This window comes from Rhipicephalus sanguineus, chromosome 8, assembly GCF_013339695.2.
Source record: "Rhipicephalus sanguineus isolate Rsan-2018 chromosome 8, BIME_Rsan_1.4, whole genome shotgun sequence".
Taxonomy (NCBI): domain Eukaryota; kingdom Metazoa; phylum Arthropoda; class Arachnida; order Ixodida; family Ixodidae; genus Rhipicephalus; species Rhipicephalus sanguineus.
This window is the reverse complement of record NC_051183.1, coordinates 160,522,449-160,541,286: the sequence shown is the minus strand read 5'-3', so window position 1 is coordinate 160,541,286 and position 18,838 is coordinate 160,522,449. Positions and strand designations below refer to the sequence as shown.

The 18,838-nt window shown below is 49.8% G+C and overlaps 1 protein-coding gene across 1 annotated transcript in view; it reads right to left on the bottom strand.

Moving 5' to 3' along the window:
- Window positions 1-18,838, bottom strand: part of LOC119402436 (angio-associated migratory cell protein) — a 55,828-nt gene that overhangs the window by 25,463 nt on the left and 11,527 nt on the right. The window contains exon 2 of the mRNA XM_037669590.2: window positions 11,601-12,161. Coding sequence (XP_037525518.1) covers window positions 11,601-12,134 — 534 coding nt within the window. The 5' untranslated portion in view covers window positions 12,135-12,161. The remainder of the gene's footprint in view (window positions 1-11,600; window positions 12,162-18,838) is intronic.

Here is an 18,838-nt window from a genome sequence, read left to right as displayed (position 1 = left end):
AGACTGCAACCCTCGAATTTTCCTTCAGGAAAACTTGACTCGAAATAGCAGGGAGCTTCTAAGGGCTACGAAAGCAATAGCGAAGCGAAATGGCTCGCCAACGGCAAGATCCTTGTTCGAAAATCCGAGGGTGCTCATGTAGTTCACATCAGAGATAAGGATGACCTTGACGAACTGTACATAGTAAAGTTCACTGCAATACTTGAATGGTGCATAATGGAATGGAATTTCACTCAACTGGCGATGTAAACGACATTGTAGCAGCACTTCCCACTCCTTCCATCAAATGCATCCACCTAAACACGCGATCTATGAGAAATAAGACATTGTGCTTGGAGGAACTATTTGGCGAATTTTCTTTTCAGTGATCATGCTAAGCGAAACATGGAGTACTTCAGAATGTGATATATTTAGGTTGCCCAATTACAATACTTACTATTTAAACAGGTCAAACTCTCGAGGGGGCGGTTGCTGGTTGCTGATGACGTTGACTGTCAGATTCTTGACTGTTACACTGTGCTTTCACCTGACTATGAAATATTGACACTGGGCACAGCTAAGCATGTGTTTTCTGTGTGCTATCGACCACCTACTGGTGACATACCAATGTTCATACAATTCTATGAGCAATTTCTTGCTCATGTGGTTCAACAGCATAATTCGAAAACATTAATGGCTGGTGGAGACTTCAATAGTGACATGCGTTCCAATAGTCAATCATCGAAATCTTTCAATGCGATTATGTTATCGAATGGTTTTACCAACTTAATTAACATGCCTACCAGGGTCACATCTGAAGGTCAGTCAACCCTGGATCTATTCATCACCGATTCCTCACAGTCCAATATTAAATCTGGTGTCTTATCTTGTTCTGTCAGTGACCAGTATTTTTATGTGCTCAAATACGTGGGTTAAGGGAGAAACATTTCCCTGCACTGTCTTACCAAGTAATTACAGAAAAAACTTTACAATCTTTCTGTGACTCCTCGCTGAAAGTTGAATGGGATGTGATAACTAAAATCACGGATGCCAGTGACGCTTACAATATATTGACTGACATATTCTCTGTCGTATATCACCAGAGCTTTCCCTCTAAGACACGCAGAAAAAGTAGAAAAACCAGGAAACCTTGGGTTACGTCTGAACTACGTGAGTCAGGGACAAGTTGTATCAACACTTTCTTTACACGCGATCAGCAGATGACCTCGCCACATTTAAAAAGTACTGGAACAGACTTACGGCACACACGCACAACGTACTATTCATCCCTCTTGGTCATCGAAAGCCACAACCACAGCCTACTATGGTCGAGGCTAAACAGACTTTTAAATCGCAACGAGTGTCACAAGCATTTGCAGCAGTTGCAAATCAATGGGAAAGAGTTGTCAGGTATTGAATTAGCCGATGCATTTAATAATTTTTTTATAGATATCCCACGCGCACAAGCTAAGCCTTCTCAGGCAAGTAAATATATTGGCACTAATAGCGAGAATACAATATACCTTGAACCAGTCATGGTGTACGAAGTTGTGTTGATTATAAAAAGATTAAAAAATAGCACTAGTTGCGACACTGATGGTTTTCAGGTGTCCCCAATTAAGCATGCAGTTTAAATTATTGCTCCAATACTCGCTCGTATCTTTAATGTGTGTCTGCAATCCGCAATCTTTCCTGAAAAAATGCAGTCGGCAAAAGTTACCGTTCTGTACAAAAAGGGAGATCGAAATGATTTGGGAAATTATTATAGGCCAGTGTCCATTCTGCCAATCTTTTCAAAGATATTCGAAAAAGTATTGCACTCCAGAATAGCAACCTTCATTGAGAAACATAACCTGCTAACACCACACCAATTTGGTTTCCGTAAGAATAAATCAGCTGAAGTAGCACTAGCAGAGCAGAAAGAATATATATTGACAGGGTTTGAAACCAGAGCAATTGTGGCGAAGCAATTGGTACTGTTAAACGGCTGCGTTCTCCAGCGGCTCCTAGTGGGTCGTCCTCTTGAAAACGCCGCTCGCTCTCGGAGCCCGTGGTTTGGCCTGGACTGTCGCCATAGCGAATTGTCGCCGAGTCCCGTCCAATAAACCGCTTAACAAATTGGTGGAGAGTGCTGTGCTCCCATTCGATGCCTCTGGAGCTTCGATCCCGTACCCTACCAGCTACCATGCCTCAAGACGCCGCCCAGCAGACGCCTCCGCCTACACCGACCTCATGCCCCGGTGTCCCTCGTATCCGCGACCCCCCAGTCTTCACTGGCGCAGATGGGACCGACGTGGAGGACTGGCTCGCGATCTATGAACGCGTGAGTGTCCCCAATAAATGGGACGAGGCGGGAAAATTGACCAACTTGGTTTTCTACCTCGCGGGTGTGGCCGGCCTGTGGTACAACAACCACGCATCCGATTTTACGACGTGGTCCGAATTCAAGACCGCCATCATCAACGTGTTTGGCCGCCCTGCCGTTCGTAAGCTGCAGGCCGAACAGCGTTTGCGAGAACGAGCTCAGCAGGCCGGCGAAACCTTTACCAGCTACATTGAAGACATCCTCGATTTGTGTAAGAAAGCCGACGCCACCATGTCGGAATCTGACAGGATGAGGCACATTATGAAAGGCATCGACGACGATGCCTTCACGATGCTGCTCGCCAAAAATCCCAGCACAGTGGCCGAGGTCATCACGCTCTGCCAGAGCTACGAGGAGCTGCGCCGGCAGCGGTCGATGACCCGTCGCTCTCCATCCCGCGACGCCGAGCTCGCTGGCTTGTCGACCATATCCGACCACTCCGCCTTGCTCGCAGAGGTGAAGTCATTTGTGCGCGAGGAAATTGCGCGCCAGTTCTCGCTGCTGGACTTTGCTCAACCTCAGTACGTTCAACAGCCGTCAACCACTTTTCTCCCTCCCCTCCGTCGAGCGATTGAGCAGGAAATCGCGGAGGTCATGCCTGAGTACCACCAGCACCATCCAGCTCCTGCACCACTCAGTTACGCCCAAGTTGTCGCCAGGACGTCCCCAGTAATACCCGCGGCAGCCCCACACAGTTACGCCGAAGCCGCCCCTAGACAACAGTCCTTCGAAGCGGCTGTGCCGGCTACCTACGCCGACGTCATGCAGAGGCCACGACTGCAGCCAACGATGCAGTCATATCAGTCGCCACCCCGTCAATCACGTTCTGCGCCATGGGCGGGCCCTGCTCCAGCAAACCGATGGCGCACACCTGACAACCGCCCCATATGCTTCGCATGCGGTTACGCCGGCCACGTGGCGCGTTACTGCAATCGCGTCCAACCGCCTCAAGTCGTGTCGCCCGCTACCAGCCCGTCAAACCGCACATTTTACGCCCCACCTACGCCTCTGTCGCCGACGTCACGCCAAGCTCCACCTACTCGGCGCTCTCCGTCTCCACGACGTCGCTCACTGTCGCCGATGCGCCCACGTCCGGTCGCTCGCGACCAGGAAAACTAGTCGTCGCAGTCCAGGAGGCAAGGGCTGCGACGCTATCGAACTGCGAAAGCCCTCAGCGAAGCCCATCGAACGTGATAGACGTGTTTGTCGACGGTGTTCCCGCATCTGCCCTTGTCGACACTGGAGCCGCCGTATCCGTTATGGACCAAAAATTGAGCCGATTACTGCGAAAAGTGAGGACGCCACTTTCTGGGATGTCTCTCCGTACAGCGAGCTCCCAGAGTATTCATCCTACAGCAATATGCACAGCTCGCGTCGTCATTCAGGACGTTTTGTACGACGTCGAGTTCATTATAATTGCTGCATGCTCTCACGACGTCATCCTGGGATGGGATTTTCTCTCCCGCCACGACGCCGTAATTCATTGCGCACAAGCCGAAATCGAACTCTCCCCGTTCTCAGATCTGACGCCGGCAGACACTTCATCGGTATCGAGCAAGATCCTCGTCAAAGACGATACCAAAGTGCCTCCAAACTCGTCGACGGCTGTGTCAGTCGACTGCGCCGGTCTCTCCGACACCATTGCGCTCATTTCGCCATCTGACCACGTTTGCACAAGGAGAGGCTTGCTGGTACCTTTCGCGACCGTCCAAGTCACTCAGGGCAGCACCGCTATTTTTGTTAACAACCCATCTCCATACATTGTTACGTTGGTGCGAGGGGAATGTCTTGGCAGAGTGGAACCCCTCGAAGACGCACAAGTTATGGACGCACCCGATGACACGCACTGTCCCAGTTCCGGTACGCTCAGTGCTGTTTCCGCGTCCGATTCGTCACCTGCTGATGTGTTTAGGTCCTCCATTGCTGACGACCTCACATCGGTCCAGCGTTCCCAACTTCTGTGCCTGCTGGAAGAATTTCGTTCTTCTTTCGATGTCGGGCAAACTTCTCTCGGCCGCACTTCCGCTGTTACGCATCGCATCGACACCGGCGCCCAACCACCACTGCGGCAACGTCCATATCGCGTGTCTCCCGCAGAACGCCGGGTCATTAACGAGCAAGTGGACGATATGCTTCGACGCGACGTTATTCGACCCTCGGACAGCCCATGGGCCTCTCCCGTTGTTCTCGTTGCGAAGAAGGACGGTTCTGTGCGGTTCTGTGTGGACTACCGACGGCTCAACAAGATCACTCGCAAGGATGTTTATCCGCTGCCGCGAATCGACGACGCGATTGACAGCCTGCAAGGAGCCGAATTCTTTTCGTCTCTTGATTTGCGCTCGGGGTACTGGCAAGTACCCATGGCGGATGACGCTCGACCGAAGACAGCCTTTATCACGCCCGACGGCTTGTACGAGTTCAACGTCATGCCGTTTGGTCTGTGTAATGCGCCCGCGACCTTCGAGCGCATGATGGACACCGTTCTGCGCAACTTGAAATGGCACACGTGCTTGTGTTACCTCGACGACGTCGTGGTTTTCGCTCCGGACTTCTCCACGCACCTCCAACGTCTGCGGCATGTTTTGACGCGTTTGCGCAACGCGTCAACGGCCCCAACGGAGGTACACACGGACGCCAGCGGTGTGGGCCTCGGCGCTGTCCTTGCGCAGCGCAAACCAGGGTTCCCCGAATATGTCGTGGCATACGCAAGCCGTACGCTTACCAGAGCCGAGACCAATTACTCAGTCACGGAAAAAGAGTGCCTGGCGATCATATGGGCCCTTACAAAGTTTCGACCTTATTTGTATGGTCGCCCATTTGATGTCGTCACCGACCATCATGCACTATGCTGGCTGTCGTCATTGAAGGATCCCTCAGGCCGTCTCGCCCGCTGGGCACTTCGCCTGCAGGACTACGACATCCGCGTGCTGTACCGCAACGGACGCCAGCATGCTGACGCCGACGCCCTCTCGCGCTCTCCCTTGCCTGACGACAATGCCCCCTGCTCAGTATCTCACATGGCTGTTGCTTCAATCAACGTTCACACCATCGCTACAGAACAGCGCAAGGATAAATGGATCACCTCGCTGATCGACTTGCTCACTGATCCGTCGGCAACACCATCCACTCGCGCGTTGCGTCGTCAAGCCCACCATTTCCCCGTTCGTGACGACCTCCTGCACCGACGCAATTACAACGCCGACGGCCGCCAGTGGCTACTAGTAATACCCCGCAGTCTGCGTTCTGAAATATGCGAAGCCTTCCACTCTGACCCGCAATGCGCGCACTCTGGGGTATCCAAAACTTACCACCGCATACGACGACGATACTTCTGGCGTGGGATGTACCGCTACGTGCAGAAGTTCGTTCGCTCCTGCCTCGATTGCCAACGCCGAAAACCTGCAACGCACGTGTCGCCAGCAGGTCTACAACCATTACCTTGCCCTAACCGTCCGTTTGGGCGCGTGGGCATCGATTTGTATGGACCCCTTCCTCTGACTTCGGCTGGTAACCGCTGGGCCATCGTCGCTGTTGACCATCTAACGCGATACGCCGAAACCGCCGCCCTCCCAGCGGCTACAGCGCGCGATGTTGCCTCCTTCCTACTACACCGATTCATACTGCGTCACGGTCCACCCCAAGAGCTCCTCAGCGATCGAGGCCGTGTCTTCTTATCGGAAGTCGTGGAAGCCATTCTGAAAGAGTGCCATGCTGTTCACCGCAAAACTACTGCTTACCACCCGCAGACGAATGGCCTAACTGAACGCTTTAACCGCACGCTCGGCGACATGCTGTCAATGTACGTCGCCGCTGATCACACCAATTGGGATGCCATTCTGCCCTTCGTCACCTACGCCTATAATACCGCCCCTCAGAGCACTACTGGTTTTTCACCCTTTTTCTTACTGTACGGAAGGCACCCGTCGCACACCATCGACACGATACTTCCATACAAGCCGGATCCATCTGAGTGTGCGCCTATTTCTGACACAGCCAGGCTTGCTGAAGAGTGTCGCGAGCTTGCCAAGACATTTACGACGCAGGAACAAGAGCTGCAGAAGAGCATTCGCGACGGCACCACCACTTCTGAGCCCACGTTCCTCCCTGGAGCGCTCGTATGGCTCTCGGTCCCTACCACTGCAAGTGGCCTCTCTTCAAAACTGCTGCCGAAATACGAAGGCCCATACCGGGTCGTCGAGCGCACATCCCCGGTCAACTACATGATCGAACCCATTGAACCAGCTTCGGACATGCGCCGTCGAGGGCGCGACATAGTCAACGTGGAGCGCCTCAAGGCCTACTATGACCCACTCATAGTGACGAGCTGTTAGGTCGCCGGACGGCTCCCTTTTCGTACCCGGGGTAATTGTGGCGAAGCAATTGGTACTGTTAAACGGCTGCGTTCTCCAGCGGCTCCTAGTGGGTCGTCCTCTTGAAAACGCCGCTCGCTCTCGGAGCCCGTGGTTTGGCCTGGACTGTCGCCATAGCGAATTGTCGCCGAGTCCCGTCCAATAAACCGCTTAACACAATAGTCATTGGCATTTTCGTAGACTTTTCTAAAGCTTTTGATCCATAACACTCTAGTGGAAAAACTAAGCTATTATGGAATCCGAGGACACGCATTATCTCTGATCAAGTCCTATTTATCCAAGAGAACCCAAATTGTGAAAATCGACACCTTTACTTCTAAGGCAAGATCTGTCCAATGTGGAGTACCACAGGGAAGTATTTTGGGACCTCTACTTTTTAATATTTATTTGAACGATATCATCAATATTAACCCTGAGGCAAAGTTTATTGTTTACGCGGATGACACGAGTATTTTCTTCACTGGTTATGATATTCATGATCTAATAGAACAATGTAACAATACAATGAAAAATCTAGAGGAGTGGTCTGCATTAAACTTAATGAAAATAAATATAAACAAGACAAAAGCAGTCATATTCAGGCCAAAGAACAAGCGGATACCTCCACATCAAGACATTATGTTACATTCCCGAAGTATTGAAATTACCGAGAATTTCAAATGTTTGGGTGTTATCTTCTCAGCCAACATGTCATGGGATAATCATGTTAATTACGTCCTAAATAAAGCTAGCAAAATCACTGGCCGTTTACGCTACATTCTTCCCACAGGTATTAAACTTCTACTATATAATTCACTTTTTCAATCTCGTTTAAACTATTGTAAAATAGTATGGGGTAACACAACGCACACCAATCTAGAATGTATTTTCCTGTTACAAAAAAAATAACTCCGCAACGCATACAACGCTTCTTACACAGCATTGACAATAACTTTCTTTAACAATTCAGGCATGATCCGTGCACATAATTTGTATAAATATCGTTTGAGTCACATATACAAACAAGATAACTATCGAAACATAAACCACCTAGGTAATCTTGCCCAACTTCAAAGAAAAGCTCCAAGTTACAGTACCAGACACTTAGAGGAATGGCTAGTGCCAACACCGCGTTCAAACTACGGAAAACAAATGCTTCAATACAGAATACCTACACTATTAAACAGCTATAAATCAATGCAGTTTGGTCTTTTTACGGCCTCCTTCAAAGAACTTGAAAGGATGTATGTGGTTTCTACATAGATTCAGGTTGCAATGTTTAGACATATTTGATTTCGTTGCCTTTTAAGATGAAAGTGCAAGTTGAAATATGTTAAAGCACTAGTATGCCCCTGTATCAGTGATGCTACCGAGGACTTCTGATTTGGAGCAATTTTCGGAGCAGCAAAATTTCCGTTTTGGAGCACTTTGGAGCAGCAAAATTTTCATCTTGGAGCACTTTGGAGCAAATAATTTTGCATCTGGGAGCACTCTGGAGCAGCGAATTTTACATCCTGGAGTGCGCTACCGAAGCATATTGCAATAAATTCAAGCACCGGAATATTACTATGGGGCTCTTATGACGCCTAAAAATATTTCGATTCATAGCAAATCTCATGGAAAAAATCATCTCAGGAGAACTCCATACTTCACTCGCTAATGAAAAAATAAGGGCTCATGCAGTTGAGTGTTCTGAATTAACCTCTTCGGCGATTATTTTCGACACTAGCAAATAAACAGAATACCAGATCAATAAAATTGAACGTTATGAAATAACACTCTAAATACATCTATGTGGTTATCAGCAGACGTGGTAGACAAACGCCGCAATGTACAGCAGTGCCTCAATGCCAAAGAGCCACAATGTCCCTAAAGCATTCCCCTAAGAAAACTCCAAGGCGAAAGCCATGTTCTTTTTCTTCTCGATCGACGGGTTGATCCTCCCCCTCCTCCTCTGCAAGCTTTCTGCACCTCACCTGGTTTTGCGCTAGCTCCATGATCTGTGCACCGATCACGGAAGCAGTGTAAAGCGACGATGCCATGTGATGACGTCATCACGTGACATCACGATATATGACGCCATGATGACGTCACAAGTTTTGACGATCTATGACGTCGTGATGGCGTCATCACGTGATTATTTTTTGCATCAATCGATTGACGCCGCCGACGGTCAACTTCGTGTTTGATAAAGCATCTGATGCTTTCGCATTAATATTGCGTATTGAACGTTAACAACCTGGCCTTACATACCAAACTGTCCTCCACCATGTGCAAAACAGCTTCGCTTATCATCCACTTCACAGAGTGAAATGGCTCCTCAAATTTTTTTTAGTGTTTATTGTGATAACAATTATATGGATGCTCTCCGCGGATTTTTGTCGTCGCCATTGCCATAATTTTCTGTATAAAGACCAAATTAATAACATCACCACGCGCATTCTAGCCGCGGGTAAGAGCTCGCGAGCGCTGGCGACGAACGCGGCTGAAGCGGAGATTAAACTAGCCGGCCGTCTGTCCCCGTCGCACGGACAGCGCATGAGATAACATCTTCCCGCGTGCGGGCCTGCCATCGATTGCTCATCAAACAGAGAGGAAACGCCCCGCCCGTCTTTCGTAAGGAGCATGAAAGCATGCCAGGGGAGCGGGGGGGGGGGCATCGTTCGAAGGGCGCAGTCGCTTGCGCGCGCGCCATCTCGAGGCATCAGGAGACGGCTCGTAAACTTGCTGTGCTCTCAACGCTTACTTCGTGTTTAGAGAACTCAGAGCAAGAAAACGCTTCGTTTCCTGGAGCGGCCATATCCCCTTAAACCAGTGTTTTGTTGAGTTACGCGAGATCGAATCCAAAAGAGTTAGCTGCTAGCCTTACTTCGTTTAACAATACAATTTGTTGGTATCGCATTCATTGCTTCGCTCTTAAGCGAAACTGAGTTTTTTTACCCGGCAGCTATTGACCCCCGAAAGCGAGGGGCGGACATGTAACATGGGGTAGCTGCTTCACTGTGGGCTGTCAGCGACGGGCCCGCTACTGACAGCTGCGCATTTGCGGCTGCTCCGACCAGGAGATATGCTTTTATTATTGCGATGACATTTTTAAAAAGCAAGCAAAAAATTCGAATTGGAACCCTAGCACGTGAGCTCGAAAGGGCAGGGCCTTTTAGGGGCTATTTACCGCAGAGTGATTACAAACTCAGACATGCTGGCGGAAGGAATTACGAAAAAGCTCTTCTGGATGAAGATCCATGGATAAAGTATATCCGAGGAAAAGTGTCAACGCGTTTCCACCGTTCGCGTGCTCTTCCATAAACGCGAAGCAAGGAAAATTCGATATTGTTCCATATATATACTGCTAGCGATCCCAGATTTCATTCCGCGATGTCCGGAAACAGAAGTGACAGACATTTTAGCAGCACACCTGTACTTATTACTGAACATTGCTTTCCTTACGTGCCGTGCGACGCTTGAAACGAGCTATCAGCAGCATTTCTAGAACAGACGACGTCCGCCGATGAATCGCCGTCGCACTTTCTCGCTACCGAGAGGCCTAGACGTCACGAGCCTCTGCGGAGAGCGCGTTTTGCTGTCGAGCCGACTTGCAGAACAGAAGCTGCGTCGGCACCGTGCTTGGCATCGTGGCTTATTCGGGACGCACGCGCGAGCACTATTTATTCAGCGGAATAATTCTTGGTCCATGGTTGCGACTTTGGCAGCCCCAAGATCAAGCTGCACATGTTCTGACGCGCCGGCTGTACGATTGCCGGTGATAGATGCCCCAAAACCTGAGACTTTGGCGCAGTTTGGCGCAATTTTCGTCGATATTATCAGGATGGCACAGTAAATACAATTTGGCGCACTTTGGCGCAGTTGGCGCAGGAGTGGAATCACTGCCCTGTATATATGTGCGTGTGTGTGGCTTTATGTTTGTATAATTATGTAAGAGTGTATGTATATATATATATATATGTGTGTTTATGTGTGATATTGCCTCACTGCCAAATACAAAAGGTTGTAGGCTAGTCAAGCTGTCCGGGGACAGCTTTTTTTCTACAATCCCCCCATCTGTATTTCACAAAGATGGCAAATAAACATTATTATTATTATTATTATTACAATTCACAACCAAAGTTCACTCACCTGCACAGCATAGGCAAGCAGTGAAAGGAAGATACAGATAGCTAACTGTTCCAGAGTAAGTGCTGACTCATCACTTTTTACGTTTTATAAAATTGTACATCAGAGAAGTTTTGGGTTTCTGTGTAATGGCAGTTTCTTTGTAATGCTAAGAAATAGTTTTCTTAGCATTGGGGAACTTGAGGAAGACTCGGGAGTGATCCCGAGCGGTCTGAAAGGACAGTGTTCTGGATGCACTCAAGCATGCCTCCCATGTGTCAGGCGCCACTGCAGTATTTGCTGCGGTTTCTGGACCTTTCCACAACGTTTCAGCACGATCGTAAACATTGGGCACACGAGCCACACAGCAGGAAACCCTCATTACTTTTGCATCACCGCAAGTTCAAAAGGTTGGTGGTGCAAACGTGCCTTGTAAGTGCTTTGCAGAAGTCATCGTGTGCAAGAAAGCTTTGCCACCTAGGTACAGCAGCTGAACGCAGCCAGGTATCCCCAGCATTGGATTGCATCTGTTGCTAAAAAAAGTGCACAAACATGGCTGCATGAAAAAGGCACTCCCCTAGGGCCATTGGCTCTTCTCAAGCTCTCCTGTAGCACAGTGCCCCAAACATTGCAGTGAAAATAGCCATAACGAAGGTGCTGGGCGCAACCGCAGTGTACACATTTCCCTGCTAGTCCATGTGCCATGCTTATGCTACATGCACAGCAGTATAGAAAGATGCAATAACCCTGGTCGAGAAGGGCCCTCCAAGTGCAAGCCTCCACCGCACGAAACCCACCTGCCACATCCAGACCATGCCATCCACCGTTCCGGCCAGTAGGACGTTAGCCTGGCCGTGCCAATCGATCCAGTTGAGGTCCATGCCAATGTCAAACTCCCACTGCTGCCGGTGGCTCTCTACGGCCCAGACCCGCAGTGAGCCACCCATGTCAGCCGTGGCCACCAGCGTCGAGTCGTGGTTGAAGGCAGCACACGTGACCGAGTCGGCGTGACCGCCACACTCGAACACCAGTTGACCCGTGTCTAGCTGCCAGACGCAGCCGCGGTCATCCTCGCCTCCCGTCACGACGTGCCGACCATCACCGGACACGGCACACACAAAGGCCGAACCCTGGTGGGCCGTGAAGGAGACCTCGGCGTTGTCCAGCGGAGTGTCGCCCACAGCCCCTTCCTCTTCCTCCTCGCTGAAATCGCTGGCAACTTCGTCGTACACTTCCACAATTTCTATGTCGTCCATGTCGGCTGGTGCATCGTCGTCGCTGCTGTCGCGGTCATTCACGTCCTCCATCCTGGGCGGTGTGTCACAGCGCATCGGCCTCGACACCGCCCGGCCGTTGTTCTGCATTGCATGGCATCTCTTCAATGAAATCATGAATGAGTTCTACACAAAGATTAATTTGCAAACACTCCAGTTATGTTACCTAGTGCAAAACTGATGCAACACACTTTTGTGAGGAAGACAGAGTGAGCTGCATTTCAACCTTCTTTTTCTCCTTTGTCTATGTCTACAGGGTCCACATGATGCAACATCTAGGAAGCATTTGACTCAACTTGAAACTATTTCATTGTTGAACGATTTGGGGCAGTGTTCTGCTGCATGGAGGCTAGCTCTGGCACCTCTTTCCCTATCTTCTCCGACGTCGACGTTTTGCTTTGTGCGAGAGGCGGCACTGTATGGCCCTGTGGCTGAAAGCAGAGTGTCGAGCAAGCAAGGCATTCTTGTTCATAATGTCAGGCAGAAGCATGTCACGCTATGTACACTGTGCCAAGGGAAGAGAGCCCTTCAAATGGTGCAACGACTGGCCTCTGTCTCAGCATTATCGTCTCTGGCGCCGGCTGAAGAACAGCTTCTTGGTACGCATAGTTAGATGAACTAGCAGTTGTGGATGTTCATTTTCTCCTGTATGCTATACACTTCAGACTCTAATGAAAATGAAATCGGTTGTGAGTCGGCACTCGTGCACGTTCCCCCCTGTCTTCTCGCCAGTCTTCTGTTTCTATATGCATCAAAATCAACTAGCCCCCCAAGAAGCATCAACAATGTCCAATCAAGTTTTGCACAATTGCTGCGACTGGAATGTCTCACGTGAAACGTAGTCAAAGCACACAAATACCTCAGGGGGAAAATTGTAGCGCAAAACAACACAAGGACCGACAAAGAACACGGGACTGGCGCTTGTTGGTCGTTGTGTTGTTTTGCGGTACAATTTTCCCACACAAGTCATGAACCAACTTGCCCAAGAAAACGTTTTGCTAAGCCATACAAATACAGGTGCCCTTCAAGAGGAGGTGTGCCTGACGAGCCCATCTCCACCAAGCGGCAACGCCGCTGTACAACAGAACAAAGAACATCCCATGGGATACGTCTGAAGACACAGATTATGCAAAATTATTCCACTCCCAACACGTCACCTTCAGCTACAAAGCAATTATGTACTCCACTGTTGTATTTTTTTTTATATGAACCACACACATAAACAAAGTCTCCAACCAGCTTGTCAGCATTACTAAAATGCATCGTTTAGACATGGTTTGCACACCAAAAGTTGTTTTTACATGTGGTGTGCTGCGACACTTGCCTCAGCTCACGATTGCACTGCAGATGCAATTTAATAGCAACTTCAACAAATCACATCAGCGCTCAATGGTGCACCCAATTGCTGCGATGACTGGACGAAACAGCACACCAGGGCGTACTGGTGTGCTTTGTCGAATTTGCCACAAGAGGCGTTCGCGCATCTAAGAGCCACTTCATACAACTTTTCTGCATACTAATAGCCTATAGTTTTATATTCAAAACACTCGGAGAACTGAAATGTCCAAGCATGCCTTTAAAGTTTGGCAAATATTAATAGTGTGTGTATTACTTCTGTGAGGTCAGACGGTCAGGCTAAGCATTGGAAATGTCACTGCATGTGTGTAAAGCATAACGGTGGCCATAGAAAAAGCAGACACTTAATTTTTTTCATTCCACTTTCCGCATCCATCACTGATGCAGGGCTCCCTTTCCCCACATCAACCAGCTACTGCGACATCCGATGGTCAAATAAAATATTACACCATCTCCCGCTAAAGGGGACCACGAGGCGATGCGAAGCCGGAGCACCTGCACGATCACGTTCCGTTGGCGTTTGTTGAGCATGCTACCGACGTCGCGTCGCGGAACGCAAAGAGGAACACTACGCGCGTCGTGTTTTCCCTATAGCCTGGCCGTTAATTCTCACAGGGCGAGCGGGGGAACACGGTCAACAGGCGCGCGAGAGGGGGGCAGCGTAGGAGAGAAGAGGGAGGGGGAGGGGACGCGCATGCGCTGGCGCTCATCGCGGCATTGCGCAGGAGAGAATTTCAGCATGTCGAGCCCGCATTTCAGAGGAGTCAACCGAAGCAAATGCTGGACAACGCGCACAGCGCTCTACCCGCTTGAAGGAGAGGAGACTAGAGGAGGAGAGTAGTGCATGCGCCACGAGAGCAGAAGCGAGAACACAGGAGAAGCGCAAGCAGCTGCTGGGAGAGAAGTGGAGAGAGTAACACGCAGCTGTTGGAGAGAGGGAAGGAGGAGAGTTGCGCATGCGTAGTGCGAGTGCGGACGCCCACGCCACGGGACATACCCCCGAGCAAGAGATGCTTCGCATCTAAAAGCTTTAGGAGCAAAAGCTGCGTCCTCCAGAGTACTCTCCTGTAGCGCCCATCAAATATGGTCTCAGTGTACGTGGACGGTGTACCTACTGAATCTGTAATGGACATAGATACATCACTTTCCATTACTAGTATTATACCGGTGTCACACGGTCACTTATGATCGCAATCGGGCCAGATCAGGATAAAATTTTACGATCGTGATTGGCTCCTTTACGCAAGCTGCAGAAGGGAGCCAATAACTGTTGAGAAATTTCATCCTGATCGGGCTTAATCGCGATTAGCAGTGCACTGTATGACACCGGTATCATACTGCGTTGATGATAACAGTTGCTCTGGAGCAGAGAACACAAGCAATGCCGAGTGGTTTTCCTGCTACAACAAGGTGGGCATGAAATGTTTCCTTGGACGGTGCTACGCAAATGTTGAATAGTGCCAGCTCAGCCTGAATATGCCGTGCAAAGGAAAGGCCGATATGATATGGCAACACATATTTGAGCATCCTAACAAACGCAGAAATGCACTGGTGCGGTCAGCACTCATGCCAGCTGCGCAAAGCATGAAAATAAAAGAAAAATTTTGGGTTTTCACAAGCCACGACTACAATGGGCACGATGTAGGCACCACAACAAATAGCAGGAACCTGACCTGCTGAGCCAAATGAACGAAACAAGTGCAATAAAGTTGATGGTGTACAGCTTGTGTGGAGGATAGTGTACTTCTCCGCACGTGGTGTCTACTCAAAGCATTCACTGCAAAACCAGGAGAAGCTGATCAGCTTCAGAATCAAAGTTTCTCCCTGATGATGTTTGAACATGCAAGATTATTACTGATACCATGCAATGAGTTGTGCTCACAGAATCAAGGTACTGATGTTCAATTCCAGTTTGTACATTGCTTCAGTCATTGGCAATATCGCTAACGCATGAATCGTTACGTTTGGTGCATTAGCCAAGGAGAGAGAGACACTTTTATTTATGCAGGCCTCAAGGATCGTCCTCGTTGGGTGGAGCCCTTAGTTCAGGGCCCCATTGGCTCGCGTCACACCACGTGCCCGCTGGATCAGCCGATGCTGCTCCTGCGGCTCTGAGCTGGTCAGCGCAGTCTCCCAAGAGGATTTCAAGGGTGAAGGAATAGGGCAGCAGCCCGGTGGTTGTGGACATTCCCAGGTGCAGTGATACACCGTGGGCTTCACTCCACAATAGGGGCAGTATGTGTGGGGTGGAAGAGATGAAGGATGTAAAGGATGCAAGGGCTGACTTCTGGCCTTGTTGGTACGACATATCTGAAGTGTTTAGCGTAGAATTATGAAGATGGGACAAGAAGGGAGAACACGTACACAGGCGCCTGTGTACTTGTTCGCCCTTATTGTCCAGTCTTCATAAATCTGCGCTAAACACTTCGGAATGAATTAGTCTGAAGCTGCCGCCAGGCAACAGCGTCCTCTCGGTTGAGTGATTTGTGTGGTGGTGGGAAGTACATACGGCTTTGTCGGTAATGTTGTAGCGTTTCAGTGTAGTTGAGTGGTTCTGTTGGTGCATCGTCTGGGTTGGACAGCTCTTGCGATGGCGCCTGGTTTGTAAGCTCTCGAGCTACCGCATTAGCGCATTCAGTGCCATGGAGAGAGGCGTGTCCGGGCGATACGCACCCTGTGTAACAAAGTGGGGTGTATTGATGTCAGGATACTGTGTGTGTAGGGTGTGACCATTCCTTTTGCTATGTTCCAACAGGCAGTTTGTGAATCAGTAACCACGGTGAGGCGATTGGTTCATCCGGTGCTGGTATTTGTGAAGCGTGTATGATAGCAAGGGCGATAGCAGCCTCCTTTGCCGTGGCGCTGTCCAGGGTGTTAAGTGTAGCCGATACCGTTACAGAATCAGTATTGTCCACTATGACCAGACACATGGCCCGTTTCTGTGGATATCGGGGCACATCAGTGTAAAGGACTGGTGTGTTACATGTGCCATCACCTACGACTCGCATTAGAGCTTGAACACTTGCCCGTCTCCTGCCTTTATGTCAATCAGGGTGCATATTGTGGGGTATGGGGGATGCTTGAATTTTCCTCCTAATGTCAAGTGAAAGATGTTTCGGTTCTTGGCACGCTGTATCCCAACCGAGAGAGAATGAAACAACCCTGTCTTGTCCGCTGGAGACGTTCAATTTGGCTGTTACAATGTCCTTCAAATAGTTCACGTATGGTGTTGTGAATCCCAAGGCATAGAAGGAGCTGCGTTGACGCATAATGGGGCAGAGCAGCCTTTAGTACCGTGCGAAGAAGGGTGTTCATTCGGTTTGAGTAAGGTTGTGGAAGGGGAGGTCAATCTGCTTATGATGAGGGCTTTCACCAATCGGAGAGTATCTTTTTCGAGAAGTCCATGTGGGTGGTTGGTAATGCGCTTAATCATATGAGTCACTTGGGTGATTCACTTGCACAGTAGTTGGAGGGTATATGTGATCTTGCCGTTGTGTTGTATATGAAGTCCTAATATGCGGAGTCTATCTACCGTTGGAATAGGGTTTCCATTCAGATGCACGGTAACGTCTGGTGGTATGTTGGTTCTTTTTCGGCGTTTAAACACCAGCAGGAGTCCCGACTTCTCAGCTGCGCAAGTGAGTACACCGGCTAAGGCATACCCTTGAACCACATTGACAGCGCCCTGTAGTGCGCCTTGAATGGCACCGTCTGACTCTTTGCTTACCCAGATTGTGACGTCATCGGCGTAGAGTGCATGTTGCACATTCGCAATGTTGTCTAGGAGTGGTGGTAGTTTTGCCATGGCCACGCTGAACAGGGTAGGTGATAAAACTGAACCTTGCGCAGTGCCTCTGCCGGAAAGCCTTATAGTGCCTGACCGAAGTTCCCCAAGGCCAATGGTTGCCGTGCAGTCAGATAAAAACGCTCGTACGTAATCGTAGGTGTGTTTGCCACATTGGGAGGAGGCAAGGTTGTTTAAAATGAGGTCATGAGGTTTAAAATGAGGTTTAAAATGAGGTCATTCCCGGTCGGGATCGGCGAGAGAGGCGGGGCATCCCGCCATCACGTGTCTGATTTCCATGATGCCATTACATGCATTGTACACTGTCCTTAATTCCAGCTCCGGATAAATTTTATTCACGTTGTACGGTGTCGGGTAGGTACCCATCTGCAGTAACTGCAGACTGACCGCCTGTGGTCTATTTAATTCTAGGTGTGGCAACGGAAAATGCCAACGCTCCATGTAGTAGTGCTTTGTAATTTCGTTGTACGACAGCAATGAATCTTTTGTGGCCCCCTAATGGTCATGGTCGTCACCTCGAGTTTGACCGGCACGGCATGTCAGTGGGCCTATTCGATTTTCCACTTCTGGCTACATCTGGCTACCCGCGGGCTGCCAGAGACAGCCAGAACGCATTCGTTTTTTCTCGGGTTGCTCCGCCCACCACGCGCGCACTTCCGGTGGGCATTCGTTTTTCGCCCCCTCTGGCTGCATCTGGCGACCCGCGGGTCGCCAGAACTCGCCAGGACGAATTTGGTCTGGCGGCTCTCTGACCGTTTTCTGGCTAGCAGATGCCAAAAGGGACGATGAGTGCTCGCGACCATCTTTGCGTGGACTCCACGGAATGCAAAGGCCTCGGGACCCTCGGCGGCTCTCGGCCAGTGCGACAAGAAGCTTCTTTTCGGCCGAAATCTTCGGTCGTCCTCGGAGGCCTTGAAGATAAAATGCTGAAGCTTCAAGCTCTCAACCAGGGCTGCACAAGTAATTCTAGACAGTCGGAATAACTTTTTAAATTCAAAGTCCACATACGCCGGCACGACGTTCTCAACATACAGCGGAACTCTATGCCGTTCTTCTCGTTGCAGTCTGCTTATCAGCAGACACACAACGAGATCTTCGACATTTTCATCCTTGCACACAAGGGTTTGGTGACGCCTGCGAGCGCGCAGCAAGGCCAACAGCCCAGCGATCGTCGCTAACAAAATGTGCACTAGCATGTTGGAGCAGACGACGCAGTTGTGAGCCGCCCAGCCGCGAGCCCAAAATTCGATTTTACTTCTCCCGACCACTTTCTGGCTGCCAGAAGTTTTTAGGCCACGTGATCTAACGTCATTGCCTGTCAGAACCGGAACCCGCTGGCTGCTTTCTGGTAGCCAGCGGGCTGCCAGAAAATGGAAAATCGAAGAGCCCCAGTCCTCGCGCCTGGTCGTTGGCGACCTCGTTGAGGTTCACTCTGGTTTCGTCCACTTGTCCCATATGCGCAGGAAACCATCTGATGGGTGTTTCTGGGATTTCTCCTTCTCCTAAGATCTTTCTTACGCATTTGGCTACTATGCCTTTCTCAAAGCTTTTCACCGCCGTTTTTGAGTCACTGTATACGTGGGTCCATTTGTTACTCCTG